The 20,345-nt window shown below is 44.5% G+C and overlaps 1 protein-coding gene and 1 pseudogene across 1 annotated transcript in view; one reads left to right on the forward strand and one right to left on the reverse strand.

Moving 5' to 3' along the window:
• Positions 1-14,903, forward strand: part of ppm1lb (protein phosphatase, Mg2+/Mn2+ dependent, 1Lb) — a 205,185-nt gene extending 190,282 nt beyond the window's left edge. Inside the window, exons 3-4 of the mRNA XM_072474460.1 lie at positions 8,276-8,437; positions 11,626-14,903. Of these exons, the coding sequence (XP_072330561.1) occupies positions 8,276-8,437; positions 11,626-11,972 (509 nt within the window). The 3' untranslated portion in view covers positions 11,973-14,903. The remainder of the gene's footprint in view (positions 1-8,275; positions 8,438-11,625) is intronic.
• An 882-nt stretch (positions 14,904-15,785) lies between these two features.
• Positions 15,786-16,055, reverse strand: LOC140389869 (barrier-to-autointegration factor-like; annotated as a pseudogene).
• Between the last annotated feature and the right edge of the window lie 4,290 nt (positions 16,056-20,345).

A 20,345-nucleotide genomic window follows, 5' to 3' on the forward strand; every position in this document is an offset into this window, starting at 1 on the left:
GGCATGCATAATGCAAATGTCAGTGGCAGGCTAGCGGATTGGGAAACTTTTAAAGACCAACAGAGGATTACTAAAAAAGTAATAAAAAATGAAACGGTAAACTAAGAAAGAAATATAATGCAAAACATGAAAACGGATAGCAAAAAGATTCTATAAGTACATAAAAGGGAAGAAAGAGGTTGAAGTCAACTTTGGTCCTTTAGTGAACGAGACTGGGCAGTTAATAATGGGGGAACACAGAAATGGCAGAGACATTAAATCAATATTTTGCCTTGGCTTTCATGGTGGAGAACATTAGAATCATCCCAATAATAACAGGAAATGCAGAGGTTATTGAAAAGGAGGAACTTAAAACAACCACCATCACTGGGGAAAAAGTACTGAGCAAGCTATTGGGATTAAAGGCAAAAAAGTTCCCTAGAGCCTGATAGCCTACATCCTAAAGTCTTAAAGGAAGTGGCAGCAAAGATAGTGGAGGCATTAGTTATAATATTCCAAAACTCCCTGGATTCTGGAAAGGTTCCAATGGGTTTGAAAAAGCTGCTATAATACCCCTGTTCAAAAAGAGAGAAAGGCAGAAAGTAAGAAACTATAGAGTAGTTAGTTTAACATCTATCATTGGGAAACTGTTGGAATCCATTATTAAGAAAGTAGTAATGGGACATTTGGAAAGACAAAACGCAACCTATGAGAGTCAGCGTGGTTTCATGAAGGGTAAATCGAGTTTGAATAGTTTGCTGGAGATCTTCGAAGATGTAATATGCATTGTGGATAGTGGGGGTCCTGTAGATGAATTGTATCCGGAGTATTTGATAAGGTGCCGCACAAAAGGATAGCACGCAAGGTAAGATCCCACAGGGTTCGGGGTAATAAATTAGCTTGGATGGAGGATTGGCTAACCAACAGAAAGCAGAGAGTGGGGATAAGTAGGTCTTTTCTTGGTTGAAAAGCTGGAAATGAGATATCCCACACGGTTCGGTCCTCCAGTCCCAACTGTTTACAATCTATATTAATGACTTGGATGCAGTGATGCATCCAAAATTTGAGAGGTGGAATTTAATTTGGATAAGTATGGAGTTATCCATTTTGGTCAGAGGAATAAGAAGGCAACTTATTGTCTAAATGGGGAGAAACTTCTAAATTCTTTGGTGCAGAAGGATCTGAGTGCTCTCATGCATGGATCACAGAAAGTTAGTATGCAGGTGCAGCAGGTAATGAGGAAGGCAAATGGAATTTTGGCATTCATTGCTAATGGAGTAGAGTATAAAAATAGGGAGGTGCTGTTGCAACTGGGTAGGGCATTGATGAGACCACATCTGAGGGACTGTGCACATTTTTTGTCTCCTTCAGGAAGGATGTAAATGCATTAGAGGCAGTACAGAGAAGGTTTACTAGATTGATTCCAGGGATAAAGAACTCATCTTATGGAGAGAGTTTAGTCTTGAGCAGTTTAGTCCTCTACTCGCTGGAATTTAGAAGAATGAGAGGAGATCTAATTGAGGTGTATAAGAGTCTAAAGGGGATTTACAGGGTAGGCGTAAAGTGGATACCTCCCCTTGTTGTACATTCTAGAACAAGAGGCCATACTTTTAGGCTAAGGAGTGGCATTGCTTCAAAGGGTCGTGAATTGTGGAATTCTCTAACGCAGAGTGCAGTGGACACTGGAACACTAAATAAATTTAAGGAAGAGATAGCTTTTTAATTAGTAGTGGGATGAAGGGTTATGGAGAGTGGGTAGTAAGATGGAGATGAGGCTGGGATGAGATCAGCCATGATCGTATTGAATGGTGGAGCTGGTTTGAGGGGCTGTATTCCCTACTCCTGCTCCTGGTTCAAACATTTGTCATCATTTCACAGCTTAGCCTCTGTTGCCTTTGACACTGGTTTTCCAGTGAGGTTGAGGTAGGATGTTGTAAGCACCCTTCCCACAGAATAGCAGCTGATTGCCTGGCTTCTCTTCATTCCAGGTGTGAGGGCAGCAGCCTCTTCCTCCTGCCCTTCTCACCTCTAGCTGTTCATGATGATTGACTTCTATGGCTTGTAAATGCAAGGGTGTTATGTCCATCTTCTATGTTCCTTCACACAAAGTACTATGCCCCTTCTACATCAAAACGTTATTCCTAGCACCTGCGTACATGAGTCAGTCGTGGCAAAAATGATTGCCTTGTAACACCAGGATCCCCACACTCCTGTTCCCTTGGGTTAAGGCAAGAAAGTTGGAATTTGTTTTGTGCCACTCTGGAGCTGAGAACAGGGGTATCCAATCTATTCAAAGTACCTACCCAAAGAAATATGCCAAGTTCAGAGCTGCTCTTACCAGGTCTGCTTTGCACACACTGGGTTCCACACTCCTGGGCTACCAAAATCTGACCAGAGTGGAGGCAGCTGATGAATTAAATTGCCAGCTGTCTCTGTAAAATGTATGAAACGCACCCCGCCCGTGAAGAATTGGGAGTATCGTGTTTGGGGGAGGGTCTTAGATTTCCAGACTGTTCCACTATTTTTGCCCAGTCGGAGAGGCTCCCTGTCGTGCAAGAAATCTGAGCCAAAATGTTGCTAATTGATATTTGTTCATCAAAGTGTTGTTTCATAAAGACTGAAATTAAGCAGTCAGGCATATGTTAGTATAAATTAAATTTAAGCCTTCGGGAGTACCTTGTATAGTTTATGCTACAGTACAGAATACATAAATCAAATTCCCTGAGTAAAGGTTACATCAATTCCTTCCTATAATTATAGCATAGCCTGAAGTGTTCTGTTGAGAAACAGCACCTGCATAATAGTATTATGTATTTGATGCACAATGTTCCCTGACTCAGTGGCACAACAAACAACAAGCACCAGTCACAACTCAGAGTCATTGGAGCAAGAGGCCGTGTGGCCCATCAAATCTGCACCAACCCTCCAAAAGGGCACCCTCCCTAGGCCAAATCCCCTGCTCTATCCCATAACTCCACCTAATCTTTGGACACCAAGGGGCAACCCTCCAAAAGGGCACCTAACCTGCACATTTTTCGACTGAGGGAGGAAACTGTGGCATCCAGAGGAAACCCACGTAGACCCGAGGAGAATGTACAAACTCCGCTCAGTAACCCGAGCTCGGAATCAAACCCGGGTTCCTGTCGCTGTGAGGCAGCAGTGTCAACCACTGCGCCACCATGCTGTAATAGATGATGAAGGTCACACAATCATTAGAACAAAGAACAAAGAAATGTACAGCACAGGAACAGGCCCTTCGGCCCTCCAAGCCCGTGCCGACCATGCTGCCCGACTAAACTACAATCTTCTACACTTCCTGGGTCCGTATCCTTCTATTCCCATCCTATTCATATATTTGTCAAGATGCCCCTTAAATGTCCCTATCGTCCCTGCTTCCACTACCTCCTCCGGTAGCGAGTTCCAGGCACCCACTACCCTCTGCGTAAAAAACTTGCCTCGTACATCTACTCTAAACCTTGCCCCTCTCACCTTAAACCTATGCCCCCTAGTAATTGACCCCTCTACCCTGGGGAAAAGCCTCTGACTATCCACTCTGTCTATGCCCCTCATAATTTTGTATACCTCTATCAGGTCTCCCCTCAACCTCCTTCGTTCCAGTGAGAACAAACCGAGTTTATTCAATCGCTCCTCATAGCTAATGCCCTCCATACCAGGCAACATTCTGGTAAATCTCTTCTGCACCCTCTCTAAAGCCTCCACATCCTTCTGGTAGTGTGGCGACCAGAATTGAACACTATACTCCAAGTGTGGCCTAACTAAGGTTCTATACAGCTGCAACATGACTTGCCAATTCTTATACTCACTGCCCCGGCCAATGAAGGCAAGCATGCCGTATGCCTTCTTGACTACCTTCTCCACCTGTGTTGCCCCTTTCAATGACCTGTGGACCTGTACTCCTAGATCTCTTTGACTTTCAATACTCTTGAGGGTTCTACCATTCACTGTATATTCTCTACCTGCATTAGACCTTCCAAAATGCATTACCTCACATTTGTCCGAATTAAACTCCATCTGCCATCTCTCCGCCCAAGTCTCCAGACAATCTAAATCCTGCTGTATCCTCCGACAGTCCTCATCGCTATGCGCAATTCCACCAACCTTTGTGTCGTCTGCAAATTTACTAATCAGACCAGTTACATTTTCCTCCAAATCATTTATATATACTACAAAGAGCAAAGGTCCCAGCACTGATCCCTGTGGAACACCACTGGTCACAGCCCTCCAATTAGAAAAGCATCCCTCCATTGCTACTCTCTGCCTTCTATGGCCTAGCCAGTTCTGTATCCACCTTGCCAGCTCACCCCTGATCCCGTGTGACTTCACCTTTTGTACTAGTCTACCATGAGGGACCTTGTCAAAGGCCTTACTGAAGTCCATATAGACAACATCTACTGCCCTACCTGCATCAATCATCTTAGTGACCTCCTCGAAAAACTCTATCAAGTTAGTGAGACACGACCTCCCCTTCACAAAACCGTGCTGCCTCTCACTAATACGTCCATTTGCTTCCAAATGGGAGTAGATCCTGTCTCGAAGAATTCTCTCCAGTAATTTCCCTACCACTGAAGTAAGGCTCACCGGCCTGTAGTTCCCGGGATTATCCTTGCTACCCTTCTTAAACAGAGGAACAACATTGGCTATTCTCCAGTCCTCCGGGACATCCCCTGAAGACAGCGAGGATCCAAAGATTTCTGACAAGGCCTCAGCAATTTCCTCTCCAGCCTCCTTCAGTATTCTGGGGTAGATCCCATCAGGCCCTGGGGACTTATCTACCTTAATATTTTTTAAGACACCCAACACCTCGTCTTTTTGGATCACAATGTGACCCAGGCTATCTACACCCCCTTCTCCAGACTCAACATCTACCAATTCCTTCTCTTTGGTGAATACTGATGCAAAGTATTCATTTAGTACCTCGCCCATTTCCTCTGGCTCCACACATAGATTCCCTTGCCTATCCTTCAGTGGGCCAACCCTTTCCCTGGCTACCCTCTTGCTTTTTATGTACGTGTAAAAAGCCTTGGGATTTTCCTTAACCCTATTTGCCAATGACTTTTCGTGACCCCTTCTAGCCCTCCTGACTCCTTGCTTAAGTTCCTTCCTACTTTCCTTATATTCCACACAGGCTTCGTCTGTTCCCAGCCTTTTAGCCCTGACAAATGCCTCCTTTTTATTTTTGACGAGGCCTACAATATCACTCGTCATCCAAGGTTCCCGAAAATTGCCGTATTTATCTTTCTTCCTCACAGGAACATGCCGGTCCTGTATTCCTTTCAACTGCCACTTGAAAGCCTCCCACATGTCAGATGTTGATTTGCCCTCAAACATCCGCCCCCAATCTATGTTCTTTAGTTCCCGCCTAATATTGTTATAATTAGCCTTCCCCCAATTTAGCACATTCGTCCTCGGACCACTCTTATCCTTGTCCACCAGTACTTTAAAACTTAATGAATTGTGGTCACTGTTACCGAAATGCTCCCCTACTGAAACATCTACCACCTGGCCGGGCTCATTCCCCAATACCAGGTCCAGTACCGCCCCTTCCCTAGTTGGACTGTCTACATATTGTTTTAAGAAGCCCTCCTGGATGCTCCTTACAAACTCCGCCCCGTCTAAGCCCCTGGCACTAAGTGAGTCCCAGTCAATATTGGGGAAGTTGAAGTCTCCCATCACCACAACCCTGTTGTTTTTACTCTTTTCCAAAATCTGTCTACCTATCTGCTCCTCTATCTCCCGCTGGCTGTTGGGAGGCCTGTAGTATACCCCCAACATTGTGACTGCACCCTTCTTATTCCTGATCTCTACCCATATAGCCTCACTGCCCTCTGAGGTATCCTCTCGCAGTACAGCTGTGATATTCTCCCGAACAAGTAGCGCAACTCCGCCTCCCCTTTTACATCCCCCTCTATCCCGCCTGAAACATCTAAATCCTGGAACGTTTAGCTGCCAATCCTGCCCTTCCCTCAACCAGGTCTCTGTAATGGCAACAACATCATAGTTCCAAGTACTAATCCAAGCTCTAAGTTCATCTGCCTTACCCGTAATGCTCCTTGCATTAAAACATATGCACTTCAGGCCACCAGACCCGCTGTGTTCAGCAGCTTCTCCCCGTCTGCTCTGCCTCAGAGCCACACTGTCCCTATTCCCTAGTTCTACCTCAATGCTCTCATCTTCTGACCTATTGCTCCCGTGCCCACCCCCCTGCCATACTAGTTTAAACCCTCCCGTGTGACACTAGCAAACCTCGCGGCCAGGATATTTATGCCTCTCCGGTTTAGATGCAACCCGTCCTTCTTATACAGGTCACACCTGCCCCGGAGGAGCTCCCAGTGGTCCAGATAATGGAAACCCTCCCTCCTACACCAGCTGTTTAGCCACGTGTTTATCTGCTCTATCTTCCTATTTCTAGCCTCACTGGCACGTGGCACAGGGAGTAATCCCGAGATTACAACCCTCGAGGTCCTGTCTTTTAACTTTCTGCCTAGCTCCCCGAACTCCTGCTGCAGGACCTCATGCCCCTTCCTGCCTATGTCGTTAGTACCAATATGTACAACGACCTCTGCCTGTTTGCCCTCCCCCTTCAGGATTCCCTCTACCCGTTCGGAGACATCCTGGACCCTGGCACCAGGGAGGCAACATACCATCCTGGAGTCTCTTTCACGTCCACAGAAGCGCCTATCTGTGCCCCTGACTATAGAGTCCCCTATTACTATTACTCTTCTGTGCTTTGACCCTCCCTTCTGAACATCAGAGCCAGCCGTGGTGCCACTGCTCTGGCTGCTGCTGTTTTCCCCTGATAGGCTATCCCCCCCGACAGTATCCAAAGGGGTATATCTGTTCGAGAGGGGGACAACCACAGGGGATTCCTGCACTGACTGCCTGCCCTTTCTGGTGGTCACCCATTTCTCTGCCTGCACCTTGGGTGTGACCACATTTACATAACTGCGATCTATGACGCTTTCCGCCACCTGCATGCTCCTAAGTGCATCCAATTGCTGCTCCAACCGAACCATGCGGTCTGTGAGGAGCTGCAGTTGGGTGCACTTTCTGCAGATGAAGCCATCCGGGAGGCTGGAAGCCTCCCGGACCTGCCACATCTCACAGTCAGAGCACAGCACCCCTCTAACTGACATTGCGTCAATTAATTAAAATTTAAATTTGTCTTTTTAAAAAAAATATTTTTATAAAAATTTCAAAGTTACTGTCAACTATCTGTTTCCTAGCACTAGATTTCTAATAGAAATGCGATAGCTAACTATAATACTCTCCGATCTCTGGCTTAGATATCCCTCTAAATTATAATTAAGTTATTATGTTTAATTAGTTACCAAATACTCAAATTTTTTTTAAATTTAGGGTAGAATCCCAACCAGCCACTCTGGCCACAGCTTTTCTGTGATGTCACTTCAGTTTCCCCCCGACACACACAATTTGAAAAAAGGTATAAAAGTAAAAATAAGTAAAAATCACTTACTTACCTTCTTACCTTCTGAGTGTCTTAGATGTTCTCAGGTTCTCTCGCTGACAGAGACTGCTCCTCCACCTCCGAACCTTGACCTGCACAATGCTAATAATATAATAATAATATAATATGGCACTTACCTTACACCAATGGCTCTTATTATTAGGTTAGAGGAGGAGGGCGGGTGGGAGACACTACACGTGTAGTGTCTCGGGTTTCCTCTCCACCAGAATTTATTGGTTGGGGGGACGGGGGACTTCCCAGAGGTCCACGGGTCGAATTTCCGGCTCCCGCCTTATACAAAAACAAATAAAACAGAAAAGAAGAACAGACACGGGACCAGGTAAGGCTTGTTAAAGTAAGTACTCACCTCCCAGAGGGCCCCTGCGCACCGCTGCCGCCGAAATCCAAAGGGCTGCTCCTGTAAAGGTAAGTGGTTTTAACGTCGCTACTCACCTCCCAGAGGGCCCCTGCGCACCGCTGCCGCCGAAATCCAAAGGGCTGCTCCTGTAAAGGCAAGGCTTTTTAAAGTAAGTACTCACCTCCCAGAGGGCCCCTGCGCACCGCTGCCGCCGAGATCCAAAGGGCTGCTCCTGTAAAGGTAAGTGGTTTTAACGTCGCTACTCACCTCCCAGAGGGAGTATTTCAAAATTGTTTCAATGTTTTATATTCCTCACTAGAGAATTGGCTGGTGTTGGAGCTAACATTATTACTGCTGGTAGTAAACCCCCATGCAGAAATTTGTAATATCAAAACTGCTCGGCTTGCTTCATTTCTTTACTTCTGACAATAATATCTGTATTTTGTTTACAGGCACAACTTGTCTAATTGCACTACTGTCAGACAAAGAGTTAACAGTTGCAAATGTTGGAGATTCTCGTGGCGTACTATGTGACAAAGAGGGAAATGCAGTTCCCCTTTCACATGATCACAAACCCTATCAGTTGAAGGAAAGAAAGAGGATAAAACGAGCAGGTAATGCGAAAAAGAATCTTATAAATCTTGTATTTCTGAAAAAGCTACAATCAGTATCAAATACCATAGGATGTAATTTTATCATTATCCTGGATGCCGTTGATTTGGACATTTGTGTATCAGTCCTGTTGGCTGTTTGATGTCCCTTAATTCAATTCCTGCTCCTGAATGGTGAAACCTTGTCACAACTCATATTGACCATTGCGTTGGCATGTTATAAACAGTAACAGACAACTCACCACTAGTGTAATTGAAGATTGGGCTACTATGATGTCTGAAATGGCCCTCAGCCAAGTGAAGGTGAGAGATCAGGAAGGGGAGCAATCATAGCCAAGGAAGGAGATAATGATGGAGGGAGAGGTTGCTATGACATAGAACATAGAACATACAGGGCAGAAGGAGGCCATTCGGCCCATCAAGTCTGCACCGACCCACTTAAGCCCTCAGTTCCACCCTATCCCCGTAACCCAATAACCCCTCCTAAACGTTTTGGTCACTAAGGGCAATTTATCATGGCCAATCCACCTAACCTGCACGTCTTTGGACTGTGGGAGGAAACCGGAGCACCCGGAGGAAACCCACGCAGACACAGGGAAAACGTGCAGACTCCGCACAGACAGTGACCCAGCGGGGAATCGAACCTGGGACCCTGGCGCTGTGAAGCCACAGTGCTATCCTTTTGTGCTACCTTGCTGCCCGTGACAATCAAGGGGAAGTTAATGGTGTTAATAGGAGGGCAATAAGGGGGGGGTTATGGCTGACAGTGGCATGAATTCAGGTAATTATATCTTAAAATATTACTATTATTCTATATGGCATGTCAAGTTGAGGAGTCTAGTAATAAACAAAACAGAGAATAAGTACAAAAGCAGGAACATTCTCGGGGGGAATGTATGGGATGATATTAACCAGGATGGTACCACAGATGTTGGACTTCAGTTACATGGAGAGACTAGAGAAGCTTAGGTTCCTGTCCTTTAAAGGAAGGTGTAATAGAGATATTCAAGACCATAAAGGGTTTTAATACAGTAAATAAGAGAAACTGTTTCCAGTGGCAGAAGGGAGGACAAAATCCTGAGGACACAAATTTAATAATGTAAAGGAAGCAGAGACATGATGAGGAGACATTCTTTTAAACAGCGTGTTGTTATGAATTGAAATGCACTGCTTGAAATACTGGAAGAAACTGATGCAATAATAACTTCCAAAAGACAATTGGATAAATATATATAAGGAGACCATTCTGCCCATTGAGTCTGCATTGACCCTCCAAAAGGGCACTTCACTCAGGCTCCACTCCCCCGCCCTATTCCCATAACCCCACCCAAACTACACATCTCTGGACACTAAGGGGCAATTTATTGTGGCCAATCCACCTAACCTGCACATCTTTGGACTGTGGGAGGAAACCGGAGTACTCGGAGGAAACCCATGCAGACACGGGAAGAGAAAGGGCGAACTCCACACAGACAAGGCCATAATTGAACCCAGGTCCTTGGTGCTGTGAGGCAGCAGCGCTAACCACTGTCCATGCCCCATATAATCTTATACAGCTCAGTCAGGTCCCCTCTCAGCCTTCTCTGCTCCAAAAAAACCCAAGCTTATCTAGCCTCACTTCATAAGCTTAAATAATCCATCCCAGATAACATCCTGGTGAACCTCCTCTGCATCCTCTCTAGTGCAATCACATCTTTCCTGTAGTGCGGTGGCCAGTACCCAGAATTGAAAGGGGAAAATTTGCAGCACAATGGTGAGTTGGACTAATGAGACAGTTCTTTCTAAGAGCATGATGGACTTAAAGGCCTGTTTCAAGGCTGTATTTTCTTTCTACAGTTGCAATCGAACAGACACCCCCTTTACTGTCCCTTTAAGGACCAGCTGATAGGCTGCAGGCAGACCTAAGCAAGCAAACTTTGCAGGGAGGGCCTCAAACAAGCGATAAGCCCATGTCTTTTGGATGTGCAATGAGCCTATGCCTGTTTGAAACGTGGGCATTGCATGGTGATTTTTCTACCTTAATCAACATGGCTGGTTATGCATTTTTGTCACAATGAGTTCTGCATTTGCTGCCTGTAAGAACATATACATTCTATATAAATTTGGCTTGTGTGTTCAGTACTTTACCCATCATTATTTTATGAGAAATGAGTGAATGGATGGCCCTTTGTGGTGAACTGCTGCTGTGTGGAAACTAAATGACCACAAAATGTTCCCTGCCCTTCATCATAGATACATTCTTCTAATTGGTTTGATTTTTAACAGGGTCTCATCAATTAATATCATATTCTAGACCATTCCTTGAAATTTATGAGGATAAGGAGTGATTTGATCAAAGTTTTCAAGACATTAAGGGGAACTAATAGGGAGAAACTATTTCCGCTGGTTGGGAAGTCCCAGACTCGGGGCAAAGGTGGATCTCAGGAGTGAAATTAGGGAATGCTTCTACATACAAAGTTTTGTAGAAGTTTGGAATTCAATTCTCCAAATGGAATTGATGCTAGATTAGTTGTTAATTTTAGTTCTGAGATTGACAGATTTTTGTTAACCAAAGATAGTAAGGGATATGAGGCAAAGGTGGATAAATAGAGTTAGTTCACAAGTCCGCCATGTGGTCATTGAACGGCTGAACAGGCTTGAGGGGCTAAATGGCCTCCTCCTGTTCCTATGTTCCTAAACACAGATGACAACTATTACAGCTCTACACAAATACCTAATATGTAACTAAATAACAGTAATCATTTACGGGCGGCACAGTGACACGCACTGCTGCCTCCCGGCGCCGAGGACCCGGGTTCGATCCCAGCCCCAGGTCACTGTGTGGAGTTTGCACATTCTCTCTGTGTCTGCGTGGGTCTCACCCCCACAACCCAAAAAGATGTGCAGGGTAGGTGGAATGGCCACGCTAAATTGCCCCTTAATTGGAAAAAAAAAGAATTGGGTACTCTGTAATCATTTATAAAGTATAACTAAATTTGAAATAAAAGAGCTTAATTTTATCCTGCAACTTGTTTGGGTTATGATATTACATGGCTCCCATGGACCAATATTAGATTTGGATCCATACTGATCACATGAAACGATAATACAATCAGAAAATTTACAAATTAGTTTCTATTACTGCAATGGAACACCTTATAATAATATAAACACAAACATTTTAAGTATATAGATGCTTTTTTGTCTTATAGGTGGTTTCATAAGTTTCAATGGTTCTTGGAGGGTCCAAGGAATTCTGGCAATGTCTCGTTCGCTAGGAGATTACCCTCTTAAAAACCTCAATGTCATCATTTCTGACCCTGATATCCTGTCTTTTGACCTGGATAAACTACAGCCGCAGTTCATGATCCTGGCTTCAGATGGTCTGTGGGATGCTTTCAGCAATGAAGAAGCAGTGAGATTCATCAAAGAACGTCTTGATGAGCCACACTTTGGTGCAAAGAGCATTGTTCTGCAATCTTTTTACAGAGGATGTCCTGATAACATAACTGTAATGGTGGTAAAATTCAGAAACAACAGTAAGACTGAAGACCAGTGAATGGCATTGAGCACATGAGAGCAAGGTTCTTCAAGCAATGCTGTGCAAATGTTAGCAATGTGTGTGATAATAATAGTAACGGTCATAATATTCACATCCGAATGGTCAGTGCTAGACGGCTTGTAGAATTGGACAAACCAAGTAGCCGCATATTCATTTTAACTGGCTAAGGTTAAAAATCACTCTTTTTATCTATAATCATTTTCAAGTCTCTTCTTATAATATTTCTATTATATATAATACCATGCACAGTGCAAATCTTATGCTACAATACTAAACCAATTGTGATCAACAGTTTTATAAAGAATAGCCAATTTAAGCAATAAAGCAAAAACTAATTAACATTCAGGAACACTGATCCTAATTCAGTGGTTTATATAATCAGTAGAACAGCTACTGAGCAGCCATTCATTGAGTAACTGTGAATTAAAAAAGCTGAATAAATCTAACTAACCCTGACAAAAGGGCACTTCTTTTAACAAACTGCATGATAAAGGAGAATAGATGTATCTGCATAGTTTGTAGCATAAATTCTTAGGCACATAACACATGGGCAATTGACATGTGACACATATTTAGTGGTTTAAGATTTGCTCCTTTTTTAGCTCTTCCATGCCACACACACCATAACTTTCAGATTTCTTTCTTTAGATAGGATAACAGGGTGATATAACTTACTAACTTCTCTGTGGCCTTCATCATTGCTGCTCTGTGATCAGCTGACAATGGACAACGATGGCTTGTAAGACAGCCTGCACAAATTCTTCCAACTAATCCCATAGTTATATAGTCCACCAAATTCAAGCTATGTTCTCGAGTCCATTTTGACTGTAGTGCCAATACAAATTAAATTGGGAGAAATGCATAACTTGCGGCAGACCCGCCATTGCCCTTTCTGCTCTATCACCCAAAATAAAGTTACTCCCACACGTGCTCTGATTATATTGACACTACAGATATTTTGAAATGGCATCCTCAGACATTAATAAAGTATGCTTGATCTGTCATACTACCCCCATATTTTAATATAAAGATCTGTTTCTCAGGATAACTCTCAAGATCATTGTCAGTCAATCACAACTCTGCTTTTGATTGGCAGGTTTGACGACGTGGCAAGACTTTCAGGAGTCTTTTCAATATAGCAATGCTAACAAGATTGTTATGAAAAGCAGGATGAAGCAAGTAATCAAATCGGGCTGCTTTCCGAATTGTCCCAGCTATTATGTAGGTCTTACAGGAAAAGTTTATGGCATTGTGTTAATAGGCTTTTGTGATAGAATTCTCTTCCTCTCTTCCTGGTGTCAACAAGGTTTTATGGAGCACTCCATTTAACAACCCAGTTGGAACTGGTTGACCAGTCAATGAAAAAATAGGCCAGGATTTTGTTTTTACTGCTGGGCTAATGGGATCTCTATTATGCATCAAATCTCTGGTTCAGTGTCACATCTAGGCAGTCCGTGTTGTGCCTAAGGATTTACTCAGCAACTTCAGAGAGCCAATTCCCCGTAAAGGATTTATATTCCACATGAATCAAATACAGTGCTGAAAAAAACAACCTAACAGACACTGAACAAATATCAAATTTGGCATGCTGAGTTAATGATAACTTTAGAGCATGAAAATTTCAAAGTTAATGATATAATATTTCAATGCATCAAGAATAGAGAACAATTAAATTGACTTTTTTTTTCTCACTGGTCCATAGAGTACATATCCCAATTTTAAAAATATTTCTTTATCATATATAGTTGATTGATCATTACATCAGAATCGTATACATTCAATAAAGAAAAAGCAAACATAAATCTAGAACTGGGGCATCTAATTCAGAGTGAATAAAGATACAGTACAAATTGAAAAGTCTAATTACTATATTGATTTATAACAAGAGAGAACTTGTTATAAATCTCTATAACAAGAGAGGAGGTGGTGGAAGCAGGGACGATAGTGACATTTAAGGGGCATCTTGACAAATACATGAATAGGATGGGAATAGAGGGATACGGACCCAGGAAGTGTAGAAGATTGTAGTTTAGTCGGGCAGCATAGTCGGCATGGGCTTGGAGGGCCGAAGGGCCTGTTCCTGTGCTGTACATTTCTTTGTTCTTTGTTCTTTGAACTGCTCAGTTTTCTGCTACCTCATAAGAACATGAATTGTCCTGTTAAAGTAATAAGGTAGTCACATTTTGAGTGGGACGGTATGTAGATGTATCCTCATCGTTGTAAAGGGAGAAGAGAAAGGTTAAACAAGTGCCCTCTGGTGCTGAATGTCTTGTATCTTACAGAAAGCATCTAACATTGCAAAAAATGAATACAAATATTGTATTAAATTACATGGTGATCCAGTCAGCTATTGTTTTGCCATAAAAATCATCTCAGTGTGAATTTAATGTGTTCCAAACTATTTTTTAAAAGTTCAGGCTGAACAGAAATTGTGCATTGCTAAGACTGTATGAATGAACACAGAATACTGTTCTGCTATCAACAGTAGCGAATTCCCAGTTTTAATAGGATTAAGTTTAAAACCCAATTAAATGAAATATCTTTATGCCACTAAGACAAATAGAAAAGGTAGGACAACATTTTCTTTCATCTCTTGATTTTAGCGAAAAGGTAGACATGAATATGGAACAATTGTTTTATGTTCTTTACTACTTTTTCATCAAAAATATACACCTTAGTCTGTTGACACACTGCAAGACCAAAGTGAATATATATAGTAATTGTTAAATTTACATCAACAGAACAGGTGTAACATTAGCTTAATTTATCAGCTTGGAGAATGTATAACATTTGAAAGCCATTGTTTAAAGTAAAATGATTTCTCTACCAGGGCCCTACCGGTACCAGCTGTATGACTACTAGACTTGTCAACTTTGCCCACTGACTCATTCACTCAGATTAACAAAATAAAATTAACGATATGTTGTCCATGGTGCACTATTGCGAAACCTTTTGCCTGGATCAGATCCAATCGCATGAGTGATTTCTGACATTTCCTGAAAAAAAAGTCAATTTTAAATCTGTCCATAATTCTTAGATGAATGCAGGAGCTCCAACATACGATATTGGAAGCCTTCTAACAGTGTGAAGTGTTGTTAATTAAGAAACCTTTGTGTCTGACATAACTTTGTTCAGGGACAGGCGGGAAAAGTAGACATAGAATCCCCACAGTGCAGAAGGAAGCCATTTGGCCCATCGAGTCTGCACCAACCCTTTGAATGAGCAGTCTACTCATGTCCACTCCTACATCCACCCCGCCCTGTCCCCGTAACCTAATCTGCACATCCCTGGACCCTAAGGGGCAATTATTATGCCCAATCCACCTAACCCGCACATCTTTGGACTGTGAGAGGAAACCAGAGCACACGGAGGAAACCCGCGCAGACTCAGGAAAAACGTGCAAACCCCACGCAGATAGTGACCCAAGGCCAGAATTGAACCCGGGTCCCTGGCGCTGTGAGGCAGAGTAGTGATAACCACTGTACCACCGTGTCGTCCCACAAAACTAACAAATGTTCTGTGCCTACAAAGACTTTTTTTCACCTTTAATACGTTTTATTATATAAAAAATAATAACTGGCTTCCGTGGCGGCAGAGTCTCGCCACTGTGTAAAACACGAGGAGAACAAGATCCGAAAAAGGGGGGAGGGGGGGGATGAATTTTTAAACAATTAAGGTTGGTAAGGGGGGGGGGGGGACCGCGGGGACGTCAAGCAACATCAGATAATTTAACGTTTTAAGATTAATAAAAGTACAAGGGGGGGAGGGGGCGAGGGAGTAGGGGGAGGGGATGCGATGCCCTCAGGAGCTTCACAGGAACGCGTCGCATCACTCGCGCAGGCAGGTGTGACAGTTGTTGCATTGCTTGGTGTTAGCGTGGCACGTGTCCTTCAGCCATTCTTTGAAGAGATCCTCGTTCTTCCTCAGGACCAGGAACTGCCCGAGTACCACGTACGCCCGGTCAAATCCCTGCTCCTCCAGCCTTCCACCAAGGGCGTCTCTGATTCCCGCCTAGCACTTCACCGACTTCTCCCCCATGGGTTCTGCCACAAAATCTCGGTGCTTCAGTGAGGTGGTCATCGTCCTGCTGTGTTTCCGCCACAGTTGCTCCCTCCAAGAGTTTTCTACAAAGACTATTTTAAAGTTTATTATTTTACCTTTAATCAGATCTGATGTAAATGATGATTATGAACAAGAATGTCTGGAAACTCCTGAGGCACCACTCCGATCTAAGTACAGTGGAGCAGAACCCCGAACTGTCCGTTCCAAATTCCTAAATTCTGGGGCTGGGCTGAAGACATTGGATACTGCAAAAGCTTTGGGCCCTGACAACATTCCGGCAATAGTGCTGCAAAATTAACTGAGCCCCGAGCCAAGCTATTCCAGTACAACATTGGCAAAAACACAACAATATGGAAAATTTCCCAGGTATGCCCTGTCCAAAATAAAGCAGGACAAATCCAACCCCACCAATTACTGCCCCATCAGTCGGCTCGCGATTATCATTCACGATGTTGTTGTCAGTGCTATCAAACAGCACTTACGCAACAATAATCTGCTAAAGCTCAATTTGGGTTCCATCAGAACAACTCAGCTCCTGATCTCATGACAGCCTTGGTCTGAACTTAAGATGTATGGTGAGACTGACTGCCCTTGACATCAAGGCATGTGACTGTGGCATTAAAGAGCCTGAGCAAAACTGAAATCAATGGAAATCAGGAGGAAAGCTCTCCACTGATTGGAGTCATACAAAGCACAAAGGAAGATGGTTGTGGTTGTTGAAGGCCAATCATTGTCCCACGTTATCGCTGCAGGAGTTCCTCAGGATAGTGTTCTAGGCCCAACCACCTTAAGTTGTTTTATCAATGACCTTTCCTCCATCATATGGTCAGATGTGGGGAAGTTTGCTGATGATTGAACAATGTTCAGTGTAACTTGGCCCCGGCACCTCCCTGCCGGCAGGTGCACCAGTGGCTGGCACTATCCACGCCAGAGATATGCCTTGCGGCCCCCATCCAGCACCTTCCTGTAGTGGCGTTGCCCTTGGGAGGGCCAGATGATACCCCACCGGGAGGTGGCTCTCGGTTGGGGGGGGTGGGTTGGTGAGGTGGCGATAAGGGTTGGATGGGTGCACCCATTCGGCTGGTGTCCCTCTACGCATCCACGGGTCATGGTGGACAGTCAGTGGGGTGCACAGCAAGGTGGTTACCTTGCAGGCTGCAGCAATGGCAGTCGGTTCCTGGACATCCCAGTCTCGGGGGTCACCCCGATGTCACGGCCCATCCCCTGGTCACCCCTATGTCCTGGCAGATGATCCCCCAGCCAGCCATGGCAGCGGCGGACTGGCAGCTCGCGGACACGCCTTTGGGAACATGCCCTACCTCCGCTCTCACGCTCAGCAGCCACGGTATGCCGGAGAATATTGGGACAGGCCCGTTAATGATATGCCAATGGCGTTTACTGTACGTGTGGCATAGAATGCATTCATGCTGCTGTCGAGGCTCCGGAGCATGGCATTCCGTCGTGTGCCCGGCACCGGCCTCGATTTTCGCTTGTTGCGTGATTCTCCACCCAATTGTGTTTCATCATTCCAGCGTTGACCAACGGAGAATCCCGCCCCAGGTGTTTGGGATCCATATTTATTTCCCATGTATTGTGTAATTTCTGCACAATTAAAGAATGACAGACTACATGGAATATTAATCTTCAGTGTTAGTGGTGTATATGTTTAATGTCACGTTTGATTCATGTGTGTTGTGAGCCTTTTACTGCTGGTCAATGTGTCCTATAACATGCTCCTCATATTGAAGGATTCATGGGGCTAATTCTGAAATGACCTCATATTTCAATGGACTCTGAGGCAGTGCTAATGTACAAGGCTACACAAGGACATAATATTGCCATTGGCATGCATGCTAATTGGCAATAACTTATTCTACTCCATGTTGCCACTGCAGGACATCTCTTTCATAATGGATATTGGTCATTGCGGGTAGAAAATAGTGGACATCTTTCCTCAGTTGCCAATCACTATTCTCCAAACAATTTGAAGGCAGAAATTATTGAAAGCCAGAGTGTTACGACATGTCCCATTCCAGTCCCATGTGCCCCGGAGTCACAACACAAGTGAATTTACCAATAAATCTTATAAAAATGCCCGAGGTTTTGGGCCCATGGCTGTTGAATAATTACAGTCACCAGGTTTGTAATTATAAACACAATTACTGTTTATTTATAAAAGGAACTATATGAAATTTGCAGACTAGACAGCTGCTTAACTATTAACTAATTCGCAACTCCACGTAAACTTTCCCTACACCCTCTGGACACACACACAATACCGACAAAGACAAAGGAATGGAATAAAAGTCAGAAGTGAAAGGAAAAAGTGTCTTTAGTTCAGATGATGGTTTTAGCACAGTTTTCTTCACAGTAATCTTGCAGGTTCAAGTCTTTGGTTGTAGCCTGTAATGGTTTTCTCTGTAGATCCATTCATTCAGGCTTTGTGGTTTAGAAATGCAGGACTCACAACTATCCTGGTGAGGCACCTTGGGCTGGATTCTCCCAAAATGGGGCTATGTCCCCGCGCCAGCGTAAAAACACAGGCATTGCACTCCCGACTTTCCAGAAAAAAATGCCAGCCGATTCACTTACCATCAGGGGGCTAGCAGGGACCCGGAATGATTCATGCAGCTTTGGCTGTGGATAAGGGCCCCCGCACTTCCGGTTCCGAATCCACGCATGCACATGGCGACGGCCTCCAGCGGCCGCGCTATCGCCATGGCGGACTCGGACAGCGGACCCACACAAAGAAACTAGGCCCCCCTGATCGGCCGCGCGCCTGAGGATCTGTCCGGCCTGATCTCGCCCCCAGCCACCCATAAGGCCCCCCCCCCGGTGCCAGATCCCCCCGCCCCCACCAGGACGGCCGTTGACTGAGTCCACAGCCGCCACACAAGAGTCCCAACCGGCTAAGCATGTTAGTACCATGCCTTCGGGAACTCGGCCAATCGGAAGCAGAGGTTTGCTGGGCAGGCCTCTGGCAATGGCCCCACAGCCGCACGGCGTAATGCGCGGATATTCGGGGCCCGGAGAATTGCCGAACCGGCGCGGGCCCGATTCCGTCAAGAAATTTGATTCTCCGCCCCTGCGCCAGACGTGATTTCGGAGAATCCAGACCCTTATTTCTGTTCAAAGCTTGCTTTCAGTTCATGGTTTGTATTCAGGCGTCTATAGTTTCAGGATTACAGCCCCCACATGATTTCTGGAGAGAGAAATAGCTCTCAACACAGCATTCTGGAGAGAGTTAGCTGGATCTTTTCTCTGTGCTGCCAGAATCAAAACTGAAATCTTAGGACTCTGAAAAGCTTACCAGTGGGATTGGGTCCACTCACCACCTGTCATCAGGCAGAGCACAGCCCTTCAGACCTATTCATTGGCCAGCAGCCAATCAATCAAACCAAGTCCCAACCCCATCTCTGGCACTGGTGCCTTAAAGCCTGCAGCTCCACTTTAAACCAGCCAGTCATCTCTCCTTAAATTTCTGGAATCTTCTGTTGGAATTAAAGACATAGGCTGCGTGCCTCAGAGAGTCATGTCCATTAATCATCCATGGATCAAAATATGAATGGCAAAATAAAAGAAAGGGAATAAACAGGAAGGACTCTTACAAGCGTTTGAAGTCCACAGCGTCCATTGCAGCAGTGCAGCTTTTTGAAAAATCCCCCTTCTGGTCCAATGGTCTGTAGAGCTCGAATATGCCATATACATAATGGCAGGTTGCAGTCCAAGCAACCATTGATCCATGACCTCACTCATGGGGGAGTTACTATTGAAAATCTTTATATTGGTCATCCTGCTCCCACTACCAAACCATATTCTATTGCCACTCAGAAGGAGGTAAACAGCAACTCAACGAACAAAGGACAATCAAAGGTACAGCACAGGAACAGGACCTTCGGCCCTCCAAGCCTACGCCAACCATGCCGCCAGTCTAACCTAAAACCGCCTACACTTCCGGGGTCCGTATCCCTCTATTCCCATGCTATTCATGTATTTGTCAAGACGCTCCTTAAATGTCACTATCGTCCCTGCTTTCACCACCTCTTCTGGCAGCGAGTTCCAGACAGCGACTACCTTATGTGTAAAAAACTTCCCTCACACATCTCCTCTAAACTTTGTACTTTAAACCTGTGTCCCCTAGTAATTGACTCTTCGAGCCCAATTTTAACTTTGTGAATGGGTGGGTTTGACTGAGTTAAAATCACACCCAATATTTCTGCTGCTCCAGATGAAAGCAGATAACTTTCGACTTAGTCTCAAGAAACCTCAATAGGAATGTGCAACATGCTAGACCGAAAATCAGTTCGG

Source organism: Scyliorhinus torazame, chromosome 14, assembly GCF_047496885.1.
Source record: "Scyliorhinus torazame isolate Kashiwa2021f chromosome 14, sScyTor2.1, whole genome shotgun sequence".
In the NCBI taxonomy this organism is placed as follows: Eukaryota; Metazoa; Chordata; class Chondrichthyes; order Carcharhiniformes; family Scyliorhinidae; genus Scyliorhinus; species Scyliorhinus torazame.